This window comes from Astyanax mexicanus, chromosome 8 (assembly GCF_023375975.1).
Source record: "Astyanax mexicanus isolate ESR-SI-001 chromosome 8, AstMex3_surface, whole genome shotgun sequence".
Classification (NCBI taxonomy): Eukaryota; Metazoa; Chordata; class Actinopteri; order Characiformes; family Acestrorhamphidae; genus Astyanax; species Astyanax mexicanus.
Window position 1 is genome coordinate 26,570,266 of NC_064415.1, and position 27,634 is coordinate 26,597,899.

A 27,634-nucleotide genomic window follows, 5' to 3' on the forward strand; every position below is an offset into this window, starting at 1 on the left:
AAATAATGTAAAAGGGTCTAAGTTTATATATTTGTCCTCTTGTACTTGTTTAAAGGTCCAAACATGTGGGGGGGTTACGGACCTTTGTGGATGTATAATGACTTTTTAAAATTAATTTATAACCTGTCTGAGCACCTTGTACCCACCTGGCAAGATGTGGACATCCTGTCTATCCACAAGGCTCTGAGCCTGCTAGTGAGCTTGGCCATAACTCCTTATTCTGTCACTTATAAGTAAAAAGAAACCTTTAAGTGTAACAGAAAGTGATTTGATTTATATCGTGATACATATCGATATCAGCTGATATGGAAAACTGCATCATGATTTTTTTCCATATCGCCCATCCCTGCAACACGGTGAATTACTCAGTGGGGATTGAGCAGGGAAATCACCAAATTGTGTTCTCCCAGTCCAGATATAAATATCCATGGGGGAAGTAGAGATTCAGCCTTACCCCTGAGAGGCTGAGGTGTGGTCCTAGTGATCTGATGACATCCTCTGTGAGGTCAGATTGCTCTGAGTCCCACACAAAACCAATGGTGACGATCTCGGGAGAGTTCATCAGCACACGTCGAATCTTAATCCTCTGACCACAATTACTCTAATGCAGGGAACACATGATTGGACGGAGAAAGGAAGTGAATGGAAACAGTTTAGTAGGAGCTTTTAAAACTTTTTACTAAAACAAACTCAGAACATACAAGGCAAATAAACACAGTTGAGCAGCTTAATAAATGCAATGTAGTAACTAAGAATTTAAAACAACAAAAAAATCTTATCAATAACTCTAATGAGAAACTCTTATAAAAATGCACACTCCCTCTAATAATCTTTATTTCCTGATAGTTCCCTATATAGTCATTTGAGTGTGATGCAGTCTCTTCAGCTTATTTAAAAGACACAGATCAAATATTAACAAAACCTATTAATACATTAACTAACTGAAGTGCAATACACAAACACCTTCATTTTCACACTCTAGAAGTGCAGCACATTAGAAGGCACCTACTGGGCAGTTGCGTAGGTCTCCAATGGTGCTGGCTGCCTGCAGCAGCTCTCCAAACATGTCAGAACGCAGCCTTTCATCTCTCCGCTCAAAGAACTGTTGGCTGAGGAGCAGAACGAGAAGAGAGAGCATGAATGAGTGTACAGGTAAGACCAAGGGAAAGGTAATTAAGCTAAGGGAATAATAATAAAAAATAGAGTTAAAAACCAAACAAGTACATATGGAAGTTATCGCACATCTAATTTGTGAGCAGTTATAGCAGATCTTACAACTGAAAACATTTACCAGAGTTTCACACCTTTAGTTCAGGTATTAAATCCTTAAGAGTTTATTTTGTATTTTTTTTCTGTCCTGGCTCATGACATGTGTTGTATAGAGGGAAAAAAATAAAAGCTTACCAGAGTGCTGTGGTAGAAACATAATGCACTAACTCAGTGAAGGGCAGAGGGTCAGACGAGGCCCCGCAGCTTCGACATACACACTGCAGAAAACACAGACACACATGCAAACTCAGCTAGGTGCCATCTGGCAACTGCTAAACACTAATTACTTCTCCTACTGTGTTATTACAGAGGGGAGCTGCAGAATTGTTTAACAGATTTAGTCCATTGTTTTATTATTATTATTTTCTTAAGCGAGCAATTTTACTTTTACTCTACAATTTCTATGGAGGATACTGGAAGAACAGAGAGAGAGCGAGAGAGTGGGAGAGAGAGAGAGAGAGAGTGAGAGAGAGAGAAAGAGAGAGAGAGAGCAGGAGAGCAGGGGAGAGAGCACGAGAGAATGCAAGGACCAGAGCAAGAGAGAGGACAAAAAATAGAAAAAAAGAATGAAAGAAAAAAAGACAAAGAGCAAAAGAGAATTTAAAGTGAAATAAGAGTGAGTGAGCGAGAGCGCGAGTGGACAACAGAGAATAAAAAAGACAGAGAGAAAGCAAGATGGAGCGAGACAAAAAGTGCAAAATTAGAAAGAGTGAGAGAAAAGAAAGTAAAAAAGAGAGAGAAAGCACGGGGATGACACTAAGAGTAGGAAAAAACATCAGAGCAAGAGAACGAGATAAAATAAAAGTAAAATGATTAAGAACAGAAAGAGCAGAAGAGAAAGAAAGATAAATGGAAAGAAAGAAAAATATTTAGAAAGAGCTGCAAAAAGAAGAGACAGCAAGAGCTTGAGAAATTAAGAGAACACATAAGAAAGAACAAAGAAACTAAGCAAGGCAGAGCATGGGAGAGAGAGAGAAAAAAGGAGAGAAAAAGGTAGAAATACCTGTTCGTAAAGTGTCATTGCAAACTTCTGGTGCGTGATACAGGATTTTGATGTACAGGCATCTGTTTCTGCATCAGGAACGATATGGAGATGAATTCTCTGCAGAATGTTTTCCTTTGGACAAATAAATAAAAAAAGAAAAAAAGACATGTAATAATGACAGTTGATCGAAGTGACATGGATAAACCTACAAAATGCCTGAAACCATTGTAAACATGCTAATTGACATCCTATAGCAGTGCAGCAGCACTCTCTACAGTATTTTTTACACAATTTGAAGTCTACAAACAAATTCTGATGTATTTTGATGGGTGAGGAAGTTGGATTTGGCTGAGAGTTTGAATTTAGTATGGATTTTAAGAGAAGAGAATTTAGTATGGATTTTAAGAGAAGGGAATTTTTGTTGTCCCATTACCTGGTGAATAAGGAGTGTCACCATTAGAAAATCAAATAATTTTGATCTACATAACTATGGAAAAATTACTACTTAGAAATTACTCTTTAGATTAAGCACTTCTGATTGGCTACCTTACCTCATCTTTCCACACTGATATCCACAGCTCAGCTATCTTTTTACACAACTCAAATAAAAGTAACACTAAAACTCGCCTGGTTGTATATATAGCCTATAGATCAGCGGCTATTGCAGCAGTCAGAGTTGGCAGAGTACCATAGGGAATCCCAGTGGTTGCATGACCTATTTGCATAATGCATGTTGGGTATATCTACAGAGAAAGAACAAAAACAGGAAGAAAGGACTCTACCTGAGGGTACAATGCCTTGCTACATAAATAAAGAGCATTTCAAACTGTAGTCTTAGGTCAGAATGATCCTCTAATTATCACATTAAATGCTTCATTAATCAATATCTTGACTGTTTACATTCATAAAATGTAACTAATATTTACTTGTCTCATCTGTAAATAAAAAGAAATGGCATGCATCCACACATTTATAAATGTTTTTGCATGTTGCTTCTGTTTGACCTTGCTGCTCGTTTTGTGCTAAATTCAAACTCTCCGCCATAATCAGACTCCTCTTAACCCTTTCAGGCACGCAGAGACTTTTTTAAAATGGTCATATTTAAAAAATTTAAATTTAAAAGCATTCAACAAAACCAGATATGGGATTTGATTTTTTGAGTAACTGTCATTTCTAATTAAATAACTGTGGCTGGCGTAAGTGTCAGCTGGTTTATGTGATCAAAAATCAATTAAGCACATAAAATGTACACTGGGTCGGTCAAAACATCATTACATTTTCTGGGGACCATTAAAATAGCTGCGATTTCCACTTTAAAAACACACCTGAAAAAATTGAATAGTAATAACTTTCATGATGTGTGCTCACACATGGTGAATCAGATTGTGTCACATGAGTGCAGGCAAAAAAAAACACATGAAATATGATCAGATATGTATTAAATCTAATAATACCACACATGAAAGTGACTTAAATCCAGTTTGAAAATATCAGATTCAAAATCAGATCAAAAATCTGATCTGTCACATTAAGGCAAAAAAAAATAAAAAATCAGATTTAAGTTACTTCAGTCTGGTAATGTGAACCCAGTCTGAGGTGCCTCATCATTAGACCATTGTTCTTTAAAACCAGTTTTAAAACTATGCGTACCTGCTCAAACACACACCTCTAACACAAACTGTGAAAAGCTGTGACAGCATGGGATTGCATTTTGGGACATGTTGCAAGACCTAGCACACAGGCAACAGGTTTGTTTTGGTTGGTACAGTGCTGCGTTAGCTTTAATTGGATGGACAATAAGCTCCTGTAAGCTTCCCCAAGTCTATTATCTACTCAAACACACCCTCTCAGAAATCACAGTTGTGGGAACACAACTGTCAGTCTCTGTACGAGTGGCGTTGCAAGGACATTTTGATTAGAGGTGAACTGCCACTACACCGAGATTTTAACCCAGGGAGCTAATACTATTCGAGCAGAGGTGCCATTTTTACCTGCAGCTATGAGAAATAATGACTTGTTTGCTTATTGGCTTGGCTGCTTCCCATCTAAACCCTGATAGAGAGACTTCCTTGACTTTGTTGTTTCACGGCAGCACTATAAATGGATCTTTACAGAGCTAATGACTTACTCCTCGTGGTCCTGCTGTGCTAAACAGAAAATGATTACAGGTCCCCGCTCTAAGTAGGTTTACTGCGATTATGCTGCCCGAGAAAAATCTTATACAGGCCTACAGGAGGACAATGCTTACTTCAGCCCTTTGGGTGACGGACTGAACTTGAAAGCCCAGGGAGGTTGGGACAATGATGTAATGTAAATGTATACAGACTGTGCTCTCAGTTCGCAGTTGTAGTGCTAGGGGAGAAAAATTCCTCTATTCACAAAAGAATCTCCTGACAGTTTAATAACAGCATCATAACAGAATACTCTGTATCTTCAATTTAAACTGAAGTAATATATCTACCCTACTACATTATAACTTACTGAAAAGCAGCACTTTATTACAAAAATATGTATAGCAACTTTTGTTACTCATAGAGTGCCCCAGGAATCAGCTCAGATCCCCTTCTTTTTGTGATATTTTTGTCACAAGGTATCCCCCAATCTGCCTCAATAAAACATATAGGCCAGTGAAACACTATTCATGCCTTTATTAAAGGTGCTGTGTGATTTTAAATCAATACACCTTTTGTAAAAGAAAGCAAATGTTTACTCATGATTTGCTAGCTCTACATCTTTTTGCGCGCTGGCAAAAAAGTTTAGTGCTCATTTGTGTCTCTCTGTGTCCAGTGTTTAATTAACTTATTATTTTTATAACATTATGTTGATAATTCTGTTGAATTAATGTATAGCACCTTTAACCTTTTTTTACTGACTGTACTGTACTGTAAGTAATAACTATTTTCTAATATATTAAATAAAAAATATTCCCAGATTAAAATCTTAAATTGATCCCAAGTTTTCAGGTTTAGCTTATCCCCCATATACAGCCCTCACTGTGGGCACACTGGAATGCTGGCTAGTGGTCCCACACACCAAATTCTTTTTCTTGGGTGGTGGATAATTCGGTGCCATGACCCTGAAACTTACACCCACAACCTCAATATGTCCATGCCTGCTCATTTACATTATCTTTTAACATCTCTTCAATCAATCTTAATTTTCAGATGTCCTTTTAACTTTAGCACCTAAAATACGCTTTATTACTACTAAATCTATAAGAACAAGTTCACACACTTACAAAGCATTCTGCTGCATCGTCCATAAAACCTAACTGGAAGCGCTGCTCATCTTTAAAAGTTTCTGCTAGGGCATGACGCAGGTTGTCTGAGGGTAGGGCTCGTTCTCTGCTGTGCTGGAACTGAGAAAATATTCCCTGCAAAAGAGAACGAAACAAGACTTTAGAGCAACACTATCTCTCCTCTGTAACTCTGAATGATGTTTTACCAATGCTGGATGTCTGACCAATACCTTTAATGCACAGAAGATGCACGAGTCTCCTAAACAGTAGTGGGTGGGTAACTGTCGCAGACTCCGTCTGAAGATGTCAAGTTGCCATAGTACCTACACAAAAGACAGGTACTGTTGGAGTTTTCACTTTACTTCATTTCTGATACACACAATCAATACTATAATTATACAGTTGTTAAATAAACACGAATAAATAAATAAATAAATAAATAAATTATGCACTTTGGGGTCTTGGAAAATGTTGATATATTGAATCATTGCAATATTTTGTACTGTATCACTTTTTAAAAACAGTATTTTTTGTATTATTTAATTACTATGTGTCTGACAGGTTTTATACAATTTGATTTAAATAACTGCAAGAAATCCTGTTACAGCATCACTTATAGCTTGCTAACAGTATCCCAATATATTTTGATATTTTAAATTGCAACCCCTGTATCACAATATTTAACATGTCATATATCGCCATGGTCTTGCCAATACACAGCCCTAAAATAAACACAGAGAAATTCTGCACTGGTTGTGCAAGTTTAAAATGATTACATACATCAATCACAATATTCTTCAAATATATGAGCAATTCTCAATTATGATTTAGATTTTTAGTTATATATTTGTACTGTTTTTTTATTTATTGCCAGACAGCACTATTTAAAGAGACGCACGCTATGGTTTTCTTTATATTTGATTTCGTTTTTTTAATGAATTTTTATATTACTTAAAAAATATTTTCTATTTTGGTTAAAAAATAGCAACCCCATTAAACCCTACAAGCAGCTTTTATATTAAACACGGTGCCATGGTGACATAATGTCCTTATACTTCAATTAAGAAAAAGTGTAGTATAAAAAAAAAAAACACTGCCATATTAAAGCGTTCTAAACAGGTTTCTGACAGATACACATGTCTCTACTGAGGTTCCCTCTGGCAGCTTCTATATGTAAACATGTATCTCGATTATCCTATTTTAACAGTATTTAAACAGTAATTTGATTTATCAAATTCATTTTCATCTTTCTGACATACTGTATCTGCTCATAAAGTGTCACAATCTAACAATTAATATTCCCCATATGTCTATAACTCATGGCTAAACCTAAATCTCACTCAACTTCCTTTTCTTCAAATCACAAGGCATCATTTAGTTTGCTACACTTCTTTCAAAAGTAAAATGTGATTCACTGTCCTTCACTGGTTGACACAAGCTAAGGCTATGCTTAAAGACTATGTGGATAAGAGATTATTATGCGTGCATGCGAAAGGGCAATTTAAGGTTACTACTCGTCAAGAGCCTTAGCCTAACGGTCTTATTCATCTCGGACTAAATCATCCCCTCTGCATGACCTCATCATGTGGTGATGGAAGAATGAGAAAGAAAGAGAGAAAGAGGAGAAAGGTGCTTAGTCAGCATGTCCACTAGCCCACAACAGCAGAAATAGCCTTCCAGTAAAAAGCAGACTGACTGGGAACATGACAAAGTGTGGTCTGAGTCAGTGGTGGTGGTGGTGGCTGCAGTGTGGTGGTCAAGATGCTGTAAATATTTATTCAGAATCATGATATATTCTTCTAAGACTTATGCACAAAAATCAGGGAGGAAACAACAAGGAGAAGTTCAAGGTAACAATAGCCCATTTACACATAATAGAAAGTGATTATTAGATTATACCTGTATTGCACTGTTGAGAAAGCAGCTATTCTGTCCTGGCTCATTGAGTAGTCCTTTGGTGGGCGCCAGGGACAGCATAGAACCTGGCTGATAAGCCTTGCCAAGATTGCCTCCGGGTCTCCTGAAGAACTTTACCCATGCCATTGGACTATGGGAAGGGGATATACCTTGAAGTAGAGTCTGAGTCTCTTGATAAAGCAGGTTTAGTCTAATTTCCTTGAATTAAAGAAGCCTCTTCAGTGGGAGGCTATGTAATTCCACAAGCAGAAGTGGTAGTGCTGTTAAACATGAGGGTAGAATTTCACAAATGCTTCAGGGATGAGGCAGATGCCTCTTGTGAGTTTCCAAAAGTTTCTTCAAGGTAAGCCCAAAGCAATCAAACCAGAACGAGGTTAAATCCTCACCAAACACAGTAGGGTTATGTCATGAAGTGGATTGTTAGTTGATTGCTTTAGTGAACAGATGAAGTCAGCTGGTTCTTAGGAGGGAGGTCTGAGGACGTCTTCAGCCATGTGTGACCTATCATTGCCTTTGGGTACAGCTTAAGCACTTGTGTGGAACAGCAGCAGAAACCAAATGCCTTTCAAAGGGTCATCCATTTCTCAGAAGTTGAAACAGGAGCACATCGGGCATAGAATAAATGTCCAACCTAAAACAAAGAAGAATAGAAGACATTAATTAGACTTTAAAATAATGGTGATCTCATATTAGAGCTTATATATATGAAGTAAAGTATAGTGTCAATCAATATGTGTTATCAGTATGAAAAGATAAGTGGTTTTAAAAAGCATCAGGTTGATCAATGTAATTCCTAAATATTATAATATTGGAATTTTAACATATTTGCATTAAATTCAGCACTGTATCATTCTTTCATTGTCTTTTTGCCCCATGTAAACTTATTGCTTCGCTTTTCTATTATTTTTACAGTTGTTCTTAACTTTTAGTTACTTGAAAATGTTTACACAGTAGAAACAGGATAAACTGGAGTAATACAGCTGGTGTTGAGACCTTCTGTGACGTGGTATTGAGCAGAGAAAGTTAATGTTTTGTTGGACTTCATGCCAATAGATGCTAATGGCTCCAGTGGGAGGTCAGGTCACTGCAGTAGAGCTCACCTCTGCACTAAATAGTGACTTGAATCAATGAGCTACTCTGGGTTCCACAATTCAGCAAAGCATTGGCTGGTGTATTGCGATATTCAGTTGTTTAGTCTTGTTTAAATATTTAAAATGTATTTTGGTAGTAGGGGTGGGCGATATGACCCTAAAATAATATCACAATATTTTATGGTATTTTCTCAAAAACAATACTCTTGGCAATATGACAAAACAATAAATTTAATTTATTTTTTTAAGGATACAATACTGCAACAAAATAAATATTTTAATTATTGTTGCATACGATAATATGGCACACCCCTAACTGAGATATAAAAAACTCAAGAAAGTCAATGATCTAGAATGTCATGATTTTTATTCCAACTATGGTGGCAAAACCATATATATATATATATTTTTTTTGTTCAGATTTTTTTCCTTATAGTTGTTTTCTTTTTTGTAAATTTACAGTACTGATTTGGATCACCAAATGCTTTGGTTAATTAGATCTTGGGGTCAGTTGCCGGCCACTCACAATACGCACGGTTTAATCACAGCAGGCACTGTATTCTGATGACAGAGGTGTTTGGGGTGGACAAGGCCCTGCTCCATCCTTGATCTCTGTTTTTCCAAATATGGAAATTTTCCAGCAGTACTCTAGCGAGAACTCAGAGTATGAGTTCTGAAGGTGCTCAGACCAATAACACAGTAAAACAGTTGCAAAAACACTAAATAAAGCACAGAATTACAATGACTGGGAACAAGGGAACTGTATACAACTGCCCTCCGTCTCCATAGCTAAAAAATCAGTGGCAACACTGCAGCTTGTTTGACTATAATGGCGTAATGTAGTTTTGGGCAATAAAACCTCAAATCAATATCACAATTAATTAAACATTTTATCGTTACAATGGATACATTGTTTTTTTTTTTTTCGGGACAAGCTACTTGAGTTGCTAGGCTGCCTCAGTTTGACTTAAACACAATTTCATGTGGCAGTCTGGTTGGTGCAGAGTGATGTGACTACACACAATAGTACGTTTTCAAGGAGGCAGTACATGAGCAAAACTTAAAAAAAAAAAAAAAAAAAAAATAGAAAAAGAAAGAAAGCAAACAAAACCTTAAATAACCAATACGGGGCAAGATCAAATCAGTAATAGTTTTAAACATATTAATTGCCAAGAATATATCTCTAGAATATTATTCTTGAGATTAAAATCATGTATTTATTATTCTGAAATTGAAAATCGCAATCTGATTCTTATTAAATGAAATTTTGTAGGTCATCGACAGTTCTATCTGGCTGAGACATTTCATGACCACACGGGAGCATGAACAAAAACAGGCAACACTGGAAAGTATTTGAGTTTCAGTGGTTTAGGATGCATGCTCCACATATTCCCACTGACCACTGTCAAATTAAGGCAATAACTTGAAGGAGAAACATACAAAGCAAATTAAATTACACTGCTAAACAAAAATTCAGAGGCTAACTGACTTACTGTCTCTGTGCAGACCTGTCTCTCACTCAAATGATCAACATGATGTCTGGGAGTATGTCACCTTGCCAACTATTTGCCTCATAGTACATTTTGGAAAGATACACACTTTTGTGAGCCACCTTTAAACTATGAAGGACAAACAGTTCTCTGTAAAGAACAAGCACTTCCCTTCCCATCCATAAGAGACACACACACACTTCCTGGTTTGTGGTTAGGCCTTGGCTAATATAGTAGGATGGAAGTCTGCTCAGCATCAATGGTAGAGCTGCCCTTTTGGTGGAAAACTTGCTAAAAGGTAGACAAAACATGCACAGACGAAATGTAGACAAACTCTAATTCTGATTCCCGGATGAGAGAAACAAATAACCCTCATCTGTGAATGATTGAATTCAACAGATACAAATATCTACATCATTACTACAAGCACAATCATCTGTTTTTGTTTTAACACAATTTGTCAAGTTTATTTTTCCTAGATTTATTTAAGTAGTCTAATTTTGTACATGAATTCAGATGTTCAGAGCAAAAAGTGGGGAAAAAAACTATTTTAAAAGTAATATTAGCAAAAAAATATGCTATTTTGGTGAGATTCACATTATCATGATGATTTAAATGATTTGAGTGTTTTTTTTTCTCTAATGTGAAGCAGATCTGATTCATGTTAAGGTTGTGCGAACATGTCATGTTTAATCTTTTAAAATTTGATTTGTGCCTTATCTGGTCCTAGACAAGATATGGCACAATTTTTCCAATTTTTTCGTAGACCAGATATTTATCGAATTTGTAGATATATCAGTTTCATGTGTGTTTTTGCTTGTACATACGAACTTCGTGCTGCTGGTCTTAAAAGCTCAGTCTTTTCCTATTCATTTATAAAAATGGGCCAGTTTATAACTTTGTTTAAAGCCAATGGTTTTATTTTATTTGTGTATTATTCAGCATATTAAACATTTTTATATTTCAGATCCAATGTCTAAATATTTTTGAGGGAGAGCTCTTTACACTGCAGCTATGCTCATGTGATATTATGAGGCTGGAGGTAAAGCGAGCTAGAGTAGGGTAGAGATCCTCATTGATCGCACACACATTTTGTCAAAGAAAAATTGTTGAAATCTGTTGAAAGACCTAAGGAGTTAGATCCAAGTAAATAAAACTTTCTTTTTAGTTATCACACAGCATATTTTGTCCATATCATACACCCTTAAATGGCAGCACATCTGGGATATTTTAAAAGCTAAATTTAATAAGAGCTACAAATCCGAAGTCTGATTTTATCAAGTCATCCATGCTCAGCTCACGTATGAACCAAGCAAGTCTCTCCAGTGACACAGTAAGAAACCAGTTCAGCAACATTTCTGCCTCAGTGGTATTTAAAAAGTTTCTAGTTTACTTTGTAAAGTGACCAAGCCTGAAGTACAAATCAATTCTAGGAGTTTCACTGTTTTAACCTAAAGGCAGTGTTTTTCATATGACTGGGTTTTCAGCATTCTTGAAGTGATAAAAAAGCAATCCAGTAAACACCCCTGAAAGCCAAAAAAACACCCCAAACCACCACCACCTCCACCATCTGAAGCTCTGAGGCACTTTGCACATTTGTAGCATGGTCACTGCTTCCCTTAGCAACAACATTCCAAGGTGATCGCTTAGCCTGGTGTTGCTCCTCAAAAGTGCTCTTGCCTTTAGAATCAGACGCTGCGTTATAGTGTTATCTCCAAGAGAATCTACAGAAATCTGCTAACACTTTTTGCATTAGGAAACAAAACCAGCATCTCAGCTGACTTCAATTCAACCTATCAATTCATCTGCTGCATCAAAGCTTGCTACTTTATTAACGCTGCCATTTACATGAGATTACGTGTGCAAAACAGGCGAAGCAGAAACGCCCTACTGAGAGACAGAAATACAGATTAACACAGACAGAAAGTACTGCCAAATTGGCCCGAGTCCTGTAATGACCATCCAGCATTAAATCATGTGAGACCATCTTAGATTAGTTTAATGTTTATGAAATGTGATCTCCCACTGTGGTGACCCCCCCTGACTATGCAAAAAGGTCATAGCTTTTAAATTGGACACAGTCTTCATTTGTTTCATTTGATTTGTTTGTGCTAGAAACACGAACATGTCAGGAAATATTCTAATATTTAAGGTGTTAAGGAAAAAAGACAATACATGGAAATGTGTATCTATCTGCCATTTTAAGTCTTGCTGAAAATAATAAATGGAACATTGGAGCAATATTGGTCCTCTAAATCCTTATACTGTGAAAAGATAGCCCTATTCTTGTATTTTTAAGCTAAAACATGTTTTCTTTTACCATCTTTATCCAAAATAGAAGTTTACTGTGGCATGATAAATATAACAACTACAAATTAAACAATTTAATAAAATAAATAAATAAATAAAGTCATCGATTTTAACTGTCCAAAACAATTTAACGATTCATTGGTAAAAGAATAGTGTGTCCATATTTTATGGAAGTTTTTTGTTTAGAAAAATCAGCCTACCTTTTTTTACTGTGCAAAACATTATAAAATATGTCATCATAATAAAAACAGTAAAAAACAGACAACAATTTTTAACAATGTCTAAAAATAAATAAATCCAGCACCAGTACAACTTTTAAGCCCAATCTTTCTTTAGAATACAATTTTTCCCGGTATCCTAGAACCTCATTATTTACAAATTAAACCCCAAATTGCACAAAATTGTAATCATTAATAAATAAGAGATGTGTGGATTGCATTAGCAGCAGAGCATGGTGTCAAAAAGCTACACTAAGCTAATTAATATATAATATATACAGAATACCCCAGCTATCAGTTCATACTGGTTACAAAAGAAAAAAAAACAGGTTTTGGTTTTGATTATCATTTAAGTCAATTTAGCATACTTCATTAGGAATAGTGTCTGCCACTGTCTGCTTACAATACATTGTGTACACAGCTTTTTCTGTGGCCATGGGGAGAAGGCATCACGGAGCAAATGATGCTGCAATGGACGGGTGATGATTCACTATGAGAGTGGGAAAAGTAGCACAACGCTGACAGTGAAAACAATGTTCTTCTCAAATCTTCAGCTGCAGATAACACTGCAGCATGACACAGTGGGACTGAGGACTGTATCACAAAACAAGCTCACCCATTTCAGTTTCACCCGCTTCACTCAAGAATATCATTAATGCTTTTAAAAACACTGGCCCAACAGCAAATTTCATTACAAAGCATATAATCAGTCCAGTTTAATTAAGTGTGAATTAACACCAACAGTATCCTTAATGCCAACTTAGTTTAATCACATGGCTATTGACATTATTTTTCTTATACATTGTTTGAAAGTAATACTAAAATGAATATACAGAAGGTAACATAGAAACACATGTTTTTGCTGTTTAATTCACAGGACACACTATCAAGACCTCTGATCCTGCCTGAGTCATCCACATTTTGGATGAAAGAGTTACCTCATAGATTAAGACAATCTAGCCTATGATCCTAATTACAAAATACTAAACAAACATCTTTAAAAGAAATACATTTTTTAGATTTCGTCGCATTTCAGTCTGACTAACTAGAGATGCAATTGAGTACAGGTGTAAAAGCATGTGGTCAAAATCTTATAGGAAGGCAGTCCTGATATTAATTACTTTATTTATGTTCTTATTAAAAAAGAACAACTTTTAACACATTCGCCGTGTTTTACTGAACAAAGGTTTTTCTTTTATACTAGAAAATGTTGTCTCTAAATTAATGTTGGGGTGTCCAGTGTGTCCCTGGCTTTCATTCTAAACAATCTGCAGCACAGCTGATTCCACTGGTTTAATAATTTGGTCAGTTTTTAAACTACTGAATAAAAACCTGCAGCCACACCAGACAAATGTGAACATGTATGACAGGCCTACATTGGAAAGAAGAAAATCCAATTTATTTGAATCTTTCATGTACATTAGTGTGAAATAATTGTATTTATAATAAGATACATGCAGCATCTACATGTAGCAAACACAAGCTGTTAAGGCCAATTCCTAAAACAAATGTTTCTTTTTCCAGTTCCACATGGTTTCTCCAGAGGCAACACTGTAGTTTCCACAATTGGACAGAGGGTAGAGTTCATAAAGGTTCAATGTGCCCAGCTGACCCAGTACAAGGTTAGCCTTGCAGAGTAAGTTGCCATTGAAAAAAAGGCATTCTCTCCATTACAGGTAATCCAGGGTTAAACCAAAGTTAGATCACTATCCCTGTAATAATACATTGTGGCAGACCACTAAGAGGAAGTCCATGAGAATATACATGACAAATACAATCCAAGAAAGACTGTTACAGCCACAAGGATAAAGAATAGTACAAGAGAAGTGAAAAGACATTTCCGTCCCCCCTGATGTCTTCCATTTTAAAATGTAGTGTATCATTAGATAAACATAAAACAGTGTAAAATAATTCCTTCTACTAAGTCTATCATGTAAAAAGTTACTGCACTCTAAACCTAACTGTATGTGGCACTTTTAACAGCAACAACTGCAACCAAACACTCCCTATAACAGAAGATCAATATTTCACATTGCTGCAGAGGCATTTTGGCCCACACTTCTCAGCAGAACTGTTTTAATTCAGTCACACTGGAGGGCTTTCAAGCATAACCTGGCCATTTACGATCCTGCTACAGATTTTGGACCTCAGGATAAAGCTACCACAGTGTTTCTTTTTTTTCACATTGAAAGGTTTGACTTACTAATTTTGGTTTTGATTTAACAACATTTGAGAAATGGATAAATGGACACCCAGACGCTATCTTCTAATAGGATAACCCCAACAGACATTGCGACAAAGGTTCTATTTAATTAGTGTTTAGTTTCCAAAGGGATAAATGTAATCAGACCTGTGGTTTAATCCACCATAGTTACCAACAACATTTGACTTTGTAAAACATTACTTTTACTAGTTACAGGGAAATCACTTTTTCACCTAGGCACAAAAGGTTTTGTAGGAACAATTTCCCTACATACATGAGTTAAAAACATGCGATAAAATGGTACTGTATGTACTGATGTTGCATTTTTGTTTTGTTTCTTATTTAATTTACGATCAAACACAAGTGAAATCCAAGTCTGAAATCAGCAAGGGGCAAATAGTTTTTCACAACATTATATGGGGTAAGACTGGGTTACACAACATCTCGAATTAATCCTAGTTTTGGACTAACCACTAATACGCATTAATAAGAAACATTAGGATTAATAAGTGCAAATAATACGATTAACTATTATGTAACAGTAGATTATGGTGTGTCTCAATTTGTTTACTTTTCAAGCATAGACTTGACTGATATAAATTGTTTATGTTCTTTATAAAAAGTGTACTGTGTATTCATTCCTTGATATTTATGCTAACCTTGTGTCTAAACTACTTAATTCTATGAATCACAATGAACCTCTACCCCCAAGGAGTCCCTAGTCAGTGATACAGGTTTTCTAATGATGCACTGCCTCTCCTTATTACATTACTCTGCTGCCCCAACCAGCAAGACCTGATGAGGTCACCATAATAAGGCCTTACTTTACCCAAACAAGTCTGTCCACACCCTTCCTACAGGGGCCAGGCCTGCAACTGACTTCATTTCCTACAGTCTACTCATTAAGCCTTTGATCACAACACAGAGAAATTCCACTGTTCAGGGATAAACATGCTAGTTAATGCAAAAATATACACTTTGAAGATGAATTTCACCTGAAAAAGCACTTCTATTCTTCCTTTGAGGATTTTTATAATTAAGCCAATTTGCTATCATGTTTGAAACACTGTTTTTGTCACACTGGAACAGCTGAAGAAACAGCACAGTTACACAACTCCAATCCTTGAGGGCAGTATCGTGCTGCTTCCTTTGCCTCCTCAGGAAGACATTACTTCTACCTGATGAGCCGCTCAAAGCATTTCCAAGTGACGAACAGCACAATTTTATTTACGTTAAAATTTAATGTTTAATAGAACACCCAACAGCAACACTGTACATTTGACCCCTCCACTTGACTGTAAGCAGCAGACATTGTGATCTGAAATAGTGCCTGAATATCTAATAGGACAATAAAAAAATACTGATCAGTGTTCATTTAATTACATTAATGACCTTGCTAAATTGTCTTAAGAATATGACCACTGTCTGTACTAATATGTATCAGGCCATCTTTAAACTACATTTACAGAGACATTCTTGCATCATAGGTGAGCTAGAATAATAAAACATTCAGTTTGGTACATAGAGATGACAAAAAGTAAACCTGTTACGCTGTTGTCTCCTGACAACAACAAAAAAATCCACAAACATATCATGCCTAAAAACAGATATTTACACCACCAGCAACTTACTCACATCTCAGTCATAAACTAGTCAAAAACACAACAGCCTTACTTCAGAAATATATGGTAATCAGTGTTCTGAAGAGCATGCATATCACTGACAGACTGTCAAATTGCTATGATAAAGCCTAAGGGTCTGATTCTGAGAAGGGAAGCTCAAAAGTAGCCCAATACATAAGAAAAGCAGAGTAACCAAGTGGGTATCCATGTTATTCCAAGCGTGTCGTAAAACCCTTTTTTCTTTCATCTTGGTGTCACCTTAAAACTGCAATATAAATGACTAATGTGGTCGAATGTGGTTAATTAGTACCTTAAAACTTTTTTGCAAAGAAGCAGTGTGGCTACAGGTTTACTATCAAACCAGGCAGGAGCTCCTATAACTAATCAACAGTTTAAAGCCTGAAGCTAACTGATTAAACCAGTGAAATCAGGTGTGCTCAATCTTGCTTGCAACAAAAGCCTGCAGCCACGCCGGCCCTTTGTGGAGGAGATTTGTGACTCCGCCTTAGAAACTTATTTTACAGAACTTCTCTTACTAAATGGTATCATTCTATGTTATTACCACATGTTAACACATGTTTCTGGGGTCTTAATTAAATGTCTGTGAATGTATTTGACCTAGATACCCCAAAAATGTTACTTCAGAGGTTTTGGGGTGGCTCTCAAGATATCCAAAATAGTGTAGAATTATTTTTTTCATGATAGGTCCCTCTTTAAATACTCAACTTAGCTAGAAGGTTAAAATTAAAAAAAAAAATATTTACAAAGTGTGTGCTATTTTTTTGTAAACTAGGGACTAATCTTGTTCTGAAAAATCTGAAAAATTGCCAAATTGAAACCACTGAATAAAATGCATCCAAAGTGAAATCCCAGTCAGTGAAACTACTTTACACAGACATGCCAAAATTATGGAACTGTTCATTGACTGTTGCCATGTCCAAAGGAAGCTAAAAAACACACAATGACCTGCCCAATGTGTGTGGGGTATCCTGCATTAAATGTGAATGTGATTCCTGCTAGGGTCATTCTTCTATTGGCACAAACAATTTTAGCCAGACACTGCCAATCACAACCATTACCAGTCACTGTGCACCCACTGCTCTGCCCACTGTGGGCAGTAATGCCTTCCATAAACAAGTATTCTCAGACATACGACACTCTGGATCAAAAAATGTTAAATTCCCACACAACTTCAGAAATAGAATAAACCATCCATCTGAAACCCATCAACAGGCATCAATCAAACTATCAATAACTTCCATTGCATTGCAATGAGCTCTTTAACCAGAGTTCAGCTTCATGCACAAGATAACACCACACAACTTATATAGATAAGTGCATTTCCAAGCCTTCTCCCGAGGCAACACTTCATGAACAATTTACACACTTCAATCTTTTGATACATCAGTGTAAAAAAAGCTTATCACTTCAACTTCAGAAAAACTATTAGGTACAGAAGCCTGAAAGCCATATTACAGCATGGTTCACAGAGAGCAGGTGGCTTTGTTAGAAATATATAATATAACAGAAAAGAACAATGTTCCTTTTGTATTTATGCCCTAATAAAATATTAACACAAGAAACAAAGGAAGCAGCACTCAATTGTGGCACAAGCCAAGACATATACTGCTGCTCTCTGAAAAAATATCCTCTTCCTACTCACTCGCACATGAATTCCAGAGGCAAAAGAGTGAAGGCACGTTTAGCGCTTGTGAACGAGTGTGTGGGGGGTGAAATGTGACACGCTCCTGAAACTCTGAAACAACACTGAAGGAGCGACAGAACTCCCGACGGGCCAGAGAGGGACGTTTCGGCTTCCAGCAACAATGCATGGGCCATTTCCTGTGTGGACTTCCTGTTGGTTATGCACTGCGTTCCAGCATGCGGTCAGCCCTTTGAGTCCGAAACAGAACAGGTTGCGCATACACTCACGCACACACTCTTGCTTCACATCACCATGTCTCCAGCTGGAATGCAGGCACACCTCGCTTCTCAGTTTCAGTCCCACATACACACACACACAATCTCATCATCAGCACATAGGAAAACACACAACAAAACCCTTTCCTATGGCACTTTCAAGGAACCAGCTGACATGGAATATAATCTCCCATACACGCCAGCCTACTTCCTAAACGTATTCCTGCTTCCATCTGCTGTGCCAATAAATGTCAGAGTAACAATGCAGCCAACAACTTTAATTAATTTATTTTTTTGCTGATTGATGGGGTTAAATCATTTGCTTGGCTTTTGTTTTATGGCTACTTTTACTACAACGTAGGGACACCAGGACTGCGTTTTCTGAAGAATTGGGTGAAACAATACATACTACGATACATGGTTTACTATTACAATATACTGTGATACATTAATACTGTAAGCAAGCGATATATTAAGATTTTTTTTTATAAAATGTTTGTATTATATTCTCTTCACTGTTCTTTGTAAAAATCATTAACTTGTGAACTGAATAAAATAAAAGTTTTCTAAGCAATCAAAATAGTGGGATCTGAACATGCAGTAAAACAGTGCCATATAATGGTTGGGGTTGAAACCCAACACAAAATGACCCAGTGTCTACCAGCAATCTTAACATGTAAACTATTAAATAAAAATTGATAGTGTTGAGAATTGACAATCAATACAATATTGCAAAACTTTATTTCTGTATAACAATATTTACACCTCTCATGACATGTGAGAATTTTAGGAATTATTTCCGTATCAGCAGACAATTCTTTAAAAGATGTTTAGATCCTATGAAAACTACTTTTAATAAACTAAGTGGAGCAGTCTATCAAGGCCATGTGGTGACATCACCAAAAAATGGTCTCACTTCTTGCAATCGCAATGCAAAACTTGTGAGGTATCTTGTGGAGAGAAAAAAACTTTGAATTTCTTTATGGAAACAAATGTATAATTAGGAAAATTAAGAGTTTAAAACAAACTCTGATCCAGAGGCTTTTTTTCTGTTTTATCCATTGCGTTGTTTGTGCTTAAATAACAGTGGGAAACAGAGGGCCTTGAAGGGTACATCAGATGCGTCCTAGAAATCACTTTGAAGGCTGCATTTCTTGGCTATATACTAAGGGTCTTTACTTTGCAACAGCCTTCTATAATGTAGTGGTCAAGAAATTAAGTCTGTATATTGAAGCCAATTATGTGGCAGTAAAGTGAAGCATAAATTCATGCGGATACAAGCCAGAAAATTCAGATAATGCTTGCATCAACCATCAGAATGGGGGGGGGGGGAGGTGTTATGTTTATGAAGAGTCATTTATGTGGTATGATTGTTGGTGCCAAAAAAGCTGGTTTGAGTTTTACTAGAAGTGGATTCTCTAGTAAAATTTGGATTCTCAGCTCAACAGTGTCAAGAGTTTACTCACAACAGTATAATAAAAAAGAAGCATCCAGAAAATGGCTTTTCAGTTTTGAAATGGTAACAGTTCATTGATCAGAGAACTCAACGGAGATTGTGCAGACTAGTTCGAGCTGACAGAAAGGCTACATTAACTCAGATAACTATTATGCATTGTGATGAGCAAATAAAGCTGACCACAAATTTCACAACACATGAAATCTTAAGGTAGATGAGCTTTAACAGCAGAAGACCACTTCAGGATCTGCTTCCCTCAGCTAAGAACAAAAAGCTGAGGCTGCAGCGGAAACAGACTCCAAACTGCTGAGGCACAATGATGGCAGTCTAACTTAGCCCCAACAGAAACTATGGACCCAATCTACCTTGTGTCAGCAATGCAAGGTAATGGTGGTGGTAGAATTGTGTGGGAAAGTTTTAGTTTTTCTGGCCTTTCTGGACCTGTTAATAGATAAACAATTCCTAACTTTCAAATGAATCATGAAACTGTTCAGAGGGGGTGCAAATGCTACATTTCTCTGTAATTTTAATCTGGGTAGATGAACTTCTAATTTGTATAGTTTATTAATTGATCACATCAATATTAGAAACATACATATTAGGCACCCACCTACAGTTCTTGCAATTTATTTAGTTCCTACAAATCTCTAGATCATGATGACACGTACACTCCTACAGACAAACTTGAGTAACACTAAATCATTTCAATATTTTTTTTTTACTACTGACACCACCATCATACCAACATGTACAAATACTAAAAATGAACACATTAACAAAATTGCATAATCATTTCCTTTGAGTCACACTCATACACTCAACCCCATACAGCATGTGTGTATGTCTGTGAGTGTTATGTCATTGGTAGATAAGGACAAATTCAAAACAAAAGTTGCACCACCCATTTACACTCACTTCACATTCCGCAACAGCAGTCCACAGAACCATGGGACCAGCGAAAAATTCACCAAAAGGGGAACAAAAATCCACCTCCATAAACTTTCATTCATTTCCACAAGGAAACACATTGTCACTGTGGGAGTGGCTGAGGTAAGTTAAAAAAGGGCACAAACAAAAGCTAATCCTAAATCAGATGGGGGTGACGGGTGGTGGTGTGGAAAGGCACACAGCAGCCAGTTTTTCAACATGCCTGCACATTCTGATGTTCTCCGTGTTGAGCATACTAAGTGTGCTGCTCTTACAAATAAATGAGCACACAAAATGTTCTGACATTTTAAAACAAATTTTTGAGTTTTTACTTTTTTATTTCTTTATTTCTTCTTTTTAAAGCATCATTACTTCTGTTATAAATGAAGTGATATGTAAATACTGAGGCTAATTATCAGTGATTAGGTTTCAAAGAATAAAGTAGAACAGAGCAGACTGAAAATATTCTGCCATTGTATCCTAACAAGAAACGCATGACAAATATGATTTAAATCTGGAAAAAAAATGTCATAACATAAGTTTCATATATATTTTCACAACCTTCACTACACATTTCTTTTTCACATCTGAAGTGTACTGTTCCAGTTAATAAAGCAATAAACATTGCAACATAACTTGCATCCAAAATACAGAAACATTTGCTAGAGTTTACGCAACACTTCATTTTATGTATTATTATAAGTCAGTGTCAGACAAACTTTACGTGGATGAAAGCTTCAATAAAGGCGATAGGAATTTTAAACACATTTCTGATACACAATCTGTCACTGACTGAAGTTAATTCAAAGAAACATTTCTCAGGTGTTTGTAGGTACAGATGTCTGTTTTGGGGATTCCAGGCACTTTTCTGCGCTTTTTTTATTATTTATGTTATAAATATTTTTTCATTTATTAAAGTTAAATTAAATCTTTCAGCCTTATATGGAGTGGATGGCGGTGTACATTAATACAAATCTATAGACATGACATATAGTTTATAGTTTAATAATTTCTATTGTACTACAGTTTTATCTTACAGTTGAATGTTGAATTTTATAATTCAGCTCAGCATATAAAACCACCTCAGCATTGTGAAATACGTGACCCGCTTTCCTGTTTGTGCCAAAGATATGAAAGGTAAACATTATGTTCTACTGCGTTTATGACCTTAAGGTTAAGAAACACCTGGTAGGTTGAGTTACATTGTTTATCCCAGCCAAACTATTACATGTCCATTGTCAACTTACTTACTCCGACACCCATACTACAAAAACTGTTGACAGGCTATTTGACTCAGGATTAATCAGTGCTGACTAAATTCCACTTCTGTCCATGTATGGATGTCACATCGCCTACTGATCCTAGAGGCCATATGTAAGTAAACATATCTTGATGAGGTAATTGGGAGCAATTTCAAGACAGTAAAAGCACCTGTGTTTTGAAATACTCAGCCTTGGGCTGATACTGCTTGTCCTAACTACCCAACTAACGATGATGGAGTATTGATGTGAGTTTCTCTCTTAATTAAACTAACAAAGCCTGGAACAAGTCATGCCACAAACACCCTCAATAAATACACAACCACAGCACACAGTGGACACTAGCATGAAAAGCTGTTTTGAAGTAAAATTACACCAATGCGTTTTTACTGAAAATTACAGATAATGCAGGTTTTTACTAGCAGAATTTGTCATTTCAGAAATCAGCTCTAATAAGATTCTCATTCTCACTAGACATATTACAAGGTCTACTTATCCTTAATGCAATTCTGAATATTCATATGTTATCATTGATTGACATGGAATTGCTCTCTCTCTCTCTCTCTCTCTCTCTCATATTATAATATTTCATTTTCAACTGGTAAAAAAAAAAGTTACACTATATTTGGCTATATTTACTTTTAACTAGTAGAAAATGTAGTTCCAAACATACAAACTTTAATTCTTACAAGTAAAAACTGAAGTTTTAGATATCAAACGTATTATTATTAGTCAAAACTCTAATTGTAGGTATCAAAAATTATATTTAGAGAGATCTAAAACTGAACATAAAATGCAAATTCGTACTATCCAAAGCAAAATTGGAGATATCAAAATATCTGTAGATGCAGATCTTTCAGACCTCAAATAATGCAAAGAAAACAAGTTCATATTCATAAAGTTTTAAGAGTTCTGAAACAAATAAATGGTTTTAATCACAGTTTTCATGCAACTTGGCATGTCCTCCTCCGCCAGTCTTACACACGGATGCTTATGGATAAATTTATGCCACTCCTCAAGCAGGTTAGCTTTGTTTGACGGCTTGTGATCATCCATCTTCCTCTTGATTATATTTTAGAGGTTTTCAATTAGGTAAAATCAGTGGTCTCATTTTTTTCCAGAGCTGTATCTGTAAGTTTTTACTAGCAAAAATGGCATTTTAGGCCTAGATAAGAGATATGACTAGTCAGAACGGGATTTTACATCTGTATTAGGTTGAAATTAGGCTATTATTTGTAAACATAGCCCATAACTGATTTCTGAAATGTTTGTTTCTCCTAGTAAGACTTTCTTTTGCTGTTTTGCTGGTGTCTTTTAGGTTAAACGGCCTGTCATTCACACAAACTGACGAGGAAAGCTCCACTATTGAACTCTTAGGGATTTTTACCCAATGTTTCTAGATTTACTATCATGATTTTTAAGCAGACAACACTCGTTTTAACCTGCCACTCGACTTAAATAACAAACCAACAAACGCACTGGTGTAAATTATGAACCTGTTCTTAGTAACTGCAGCTACTGCTGGGGCTGCTGTTGTTGTTCTCCCTGTTCGCGGATGTTGAGACGGCTCCCGTGTTTCACCTGATTCAGGTAGATTTCCGCCACATGCGCACTGGCGACGGCAAAATGGCAGGAAAGTTTGCTCAAAACAAAGCAAAGACACACAATACGGCACTTTACTCACCAGAGGAACGGCGCGGGAGAACAGCTGTCCAACAACTTTAGCTCTTTCCAGCGTTAAAACACAGAAAATAATCCAAAACCCCGACCCGGAGTTCCTCTCGCCCCGCTGGAGCGAGTCCCACAGGCGGAAGAGGCGAGGCTGCGGAGCGCAGCGTTTAAATGAAAATAAGTCGTTAAAGCTTTAAACTCACTCTTCTCCCAGTCGGAGCCATCCTTTATCTCACTCTTCTCTCTCAAGTCTCACCCTTTTCCCTATTCTCTCACTCCGCTCACACGTTAACTAACTACTTTCAGCCGTACCGTACCGTCCCGGGAGCTCGAGCTCGACTGCGCGGACTGCAGCCACCTGAAACTCGGGATTAACGACGTTGACAACGCGGAGCTCAGGCCCCGCCCCCTTTCCTTCGCCTCCTCCACCCGGTGCGCGCGGGCTCTGTTTACTGCAGTCTCGCGCTCAGCACAACACGGCACAGCGCACAGTTCCATACAGCGGCACTGCCGGGCACAGCGTGGAGGAGGCTCGTGGAGCTCGTGGGGCTCGCGGTAGACAGCGGAGAATCGACTCTTGTTTTTCATATGGTGTAAAAAGAAGGGAGGAGTCGGTTCACGGTTAACTGAAACTCGGTTCAGAGTTTTTTAATTGTGTTTTTTATCTGTTTTGATCGGACGTCCGATTCACTTAGTGAGTCGATTCTTTATAAGCGAGTCGAATCTCCCAATTCAAAGCTTTATTGACTTACTAGACAGGTTCTACTACATGCAGTAAGTAATTCACCATAGTTTCATGTAGCCTAGTGTAACGACTTGATTCAGTGACCAAATCTGACTAATAAACCTTCTATGGCACAGTGTTTCCCTTAAGCAAAAAAACACATTTTCAAATATTACACCAATCCATTCCATACCTTTTTATGTATTTGTTTGTTTTTTAATATTTTTAATAAGACAGACCTTTTTTAAAAATAAAATATGCATATGGTCCGGAATATATAAAGAAGTATATTGTGTTGTTTAAATACTTATTTTCTTTTCATATATTTACTAAAACTGTGTTATTTCTCTTGTTGCCTGAGGGCAACATTACTCAGTCAGACCACTTTTGTTAGAGCTATCATGATAAAACATTGGCTCTAAACTCTGGGCCTGCAGAGCCCAACCTTGCATGTTTTAGGTGCTTCCCTGCTACAAGTTTAATGATCAGCTTCTTATCAAAAGTTAAGATCAAAATGCTTGCTATATCAGCAGGGACCACCCAGCTCCAAAAATGGTAATAAATATGTTTTCCTCCCCTAAACTTTAATTAATGTCATAGAAGGTTAATTTAAAAAATGGTATCAATTTATGTTACTCTGTAATATTACAGTGTGGTTAAAGTTTAAAATTAAGAAATATAATTCACGTAAACATACTGGCTAGTTTCAATTAAACACAAGACTAAGTAAGCTTCGTTGAGTCACAGTTCACTGTGAAGACTCGATTCAGTGACTCGTTTGGGTCGGACAGCGCTAATGCTGTAAGAAGGGGAAAAGTCTGAGTTACAGAGCGTGATTGATGCGCCGGTTGTGCTCACTGAGACTTTTCATTTACTGGCACGGTTCACGCTGCTGTGTGGGTGAAATGATGAAAGCTGGAGGGTGATTGAGAGAAAAAAAGCCCTAAACTGCTCTCCAGAATGTGATGTAAGGCCACTGTTATCCGAACACCATCTGTCTAATCCTGTTATATAAAAAGATGGAGGATAAAAAACAATTAAAACCCCATTTCAGCTTTTTTCATGGCAATTTGTAGTAGATGTTTTATCAAACACTAATATGAGTTATTTATTTGTGTAATGTAGAATATGAATAATATATTAATTAATTGTTATAATTAAACTCTTTGTGTTGGCTTCCCTGACAGGGATTATAAGCCTAGTTGTGAACTATACAGCTCTGGAGAAAAATAAGAGACCACTTCAGTTTCTGAATTCAGTTCTCTGATTTTGTTATTTATAGGTATATGTTTAAGTAAAATTAACATTTTTGTTTTATTCTATAAACTACAGACAACATTTCTCCCAGATTCCAAATAAAAAATTTGTAATTTAGAGCATTTATTTTCAGAAAATGAGAAATGACTGAAATGATGCAGAGCTTTCAGACCTCAAATAATACAGAGAAAACAAATTCATATTCAAGTTTTAAGACTTCATAAAATCAATATTTGGTGAAATTTCCTTGGTTTTTAATCACATTTTTTATGCATGTTGGCATGTTTTCCACCAGTCTTACACACTGCTTTTGGATAACCTTATGCCACTACTGGTGCAAAAATTTAAGCAGTTCAGCTTGGTTTGATGGCTTGTAAACTTATGAATTATATTCAAGAGGTTTTCAATTTGGTAAAATCAAAGAAACGTATCATTTTTAGGTCTCTTATTTTTTCCAGAGCTGTATCAGTACGTTTTTATTAGCAAAAAAATGCATTATAGGCCTAGATAAGAGATATGACTAGTCAGAACAGGATTTTACATTTGTATTAGGTTGAAATTAGGTTATTACTTGTAAAAAATAACCTGTAACTGATTTTTGTTTCTCTTAGTAAGACTTTTTTGCTGTGTTGCTGGTGTCTTTTTAGGCTAAATGCCTTGTCATACACGTAAATTGATGAGGAAAGCTCCACTATTAAACTCTCCTTGATTTTTTTTCACAATGTTTCTAGATTGTGATGCATCTTGGCATGCTCTCCTCCACCAGTCTTACACACTGCTTTATGCCACTCTTATAGCAAAAATTCAAGCAGTTCAGCTTGGTTTGATGGCTAGAATGAAGATGATCCGTGGCAAAGACTCCATCAAACTAAAATGCATTAATTTTCAGTTTACATATATACAACTGAAACAGGGAGCCTTGTGCATCCCACATTTATCAACATTACCATTTTAATATACCATTTTAGTATTTATGGCTTTTAGAAAAATGTGGTTTGGGGAGGGGGGTAGTGCCCTATGACCCTGTAGTGCATCCTAAGCTTTTGTCCTGAATGCCATTTTGCCCCATACATTACTTTTACTTTAAGTAGTTTTGAATCCAGTACTTTTACACTTTTACTTGAGTAAAAAGCTTGAGTTTATACTTCAACGAATTCAGAAGTATTTAAAAACCCTAGTATCTGTCTATGAATGTGAATACTTTTTGAGACATTTGGAGATATACACAGTTAGCTCTTAACTAACCTCTTAATTAACCTGTCAAGCTCATAGCTAAACACTAACATCAGAATTTCCTCTAAATTATAATTGTTCAGATTTAAGAAGTGAATAACTTACTTATTGTAAACAATACACATGTTCAGTTTTTTATCTATTTTATGAAGAGTGAAGTATTATACAGTATAAACTGTAAATGGAACATTTGTTTTGAACATTTCAGGTTTTTGGCATAATCTATTTCCATGCACTGGCTGATGTAAATAAAACCCTCTCCAGACTAATGATTTTCACACCAGGGCAAATGCCTCTATCATTCATTTATGTCTCTGCTTGCTGAGTCCAAGCAGTTTAATTGTAAAAAGTAATCAGACAGAGTATCGAGTGTGTGCAGTGAGAGGCCTCAGTGTATCTGAATGGAGCAGGCCTTTCCCCAGGAAGTACTTGAGAAGCTCATTGAAGAGACAATGCGTTTTCCCTCTGCAGACCTGCTCCCGGCGGGATACATAACATTTCCTTTCTTAGTACATTTTAAGGATGTTTGTCATTCCAATTGATAAAAGGGAAAAATATGCCATAAGTGAATGTTTGAGGATTTATGTGTCTGCTAGGAGGGTATGAGTTTATGAGTCTGTGGAGTCTGTGTGTGATGTAGAATCTGACTGGAATTATCTGAATAGAAGTTCTGTCATGAAGGGTTATAAGTGAATAGAACTCCTAAAGGTGAAGGTTTCAATTCCTAAATGGTTTCTGGATATATGCTTTCGAGGGATGGGTGAATGGATGAATGCAAGGTCTTGCAAATCTGTTGTGAAGGCTGCCCACCATCCACAGTGTGGACCTGTTCAATAGATTAAAC

General features: G+C 36.5%; 1 protein-coding gene across 1 annotated transcript in view; it reads right to left on the reverse strand.

Moving 5' to 3' along the window:
• The window catches only part of LOC103035264 (inactive ubiquitin carboxyl-terminal hydrolase 53), a 66,952-nt gene extending 42,888 nt beyond the window's left edge, over positions 1–24,064 (reverse strand). Inside the window, exons 1-8 of the mRNA XM_007255169.4 lie at positions 23,590–24,064; positions 7,392–8,040; positions 5,723–5,815; positions 5,493–5,627; positions 2,273–2,386; positions 1,405–1,487; positions 1,010–1,109; positions 455–601 (exon numbers count right to left, since the gene is read on the reverse strand). Of these exons, the coding sequence (XP_007255231.3) occupies positions 455–601; positions 1,010–1,109; positions 1,405–1,487; positions 2,273–2,386; positions 5,493–5,627; positions 5,723–5,815; positions 7,392–7,535 (816 nt within the window). The 5' untranslated portion in view covers positions 7,536–8,040; positions 23,590–24,064. The remainder of the gene's footprint in view (positions 1–454; positions 602–1,009; positions 1,110–1,404; positions 1,488–2,272; positions 2,387–5,492; positions 5,628–5,722; positions 5,816–7,391; positions 8,041–23,589) is intronic.
• Between the last annotated feature and the right edge of the window lie 3,570 nt (positions 24,065–27,634).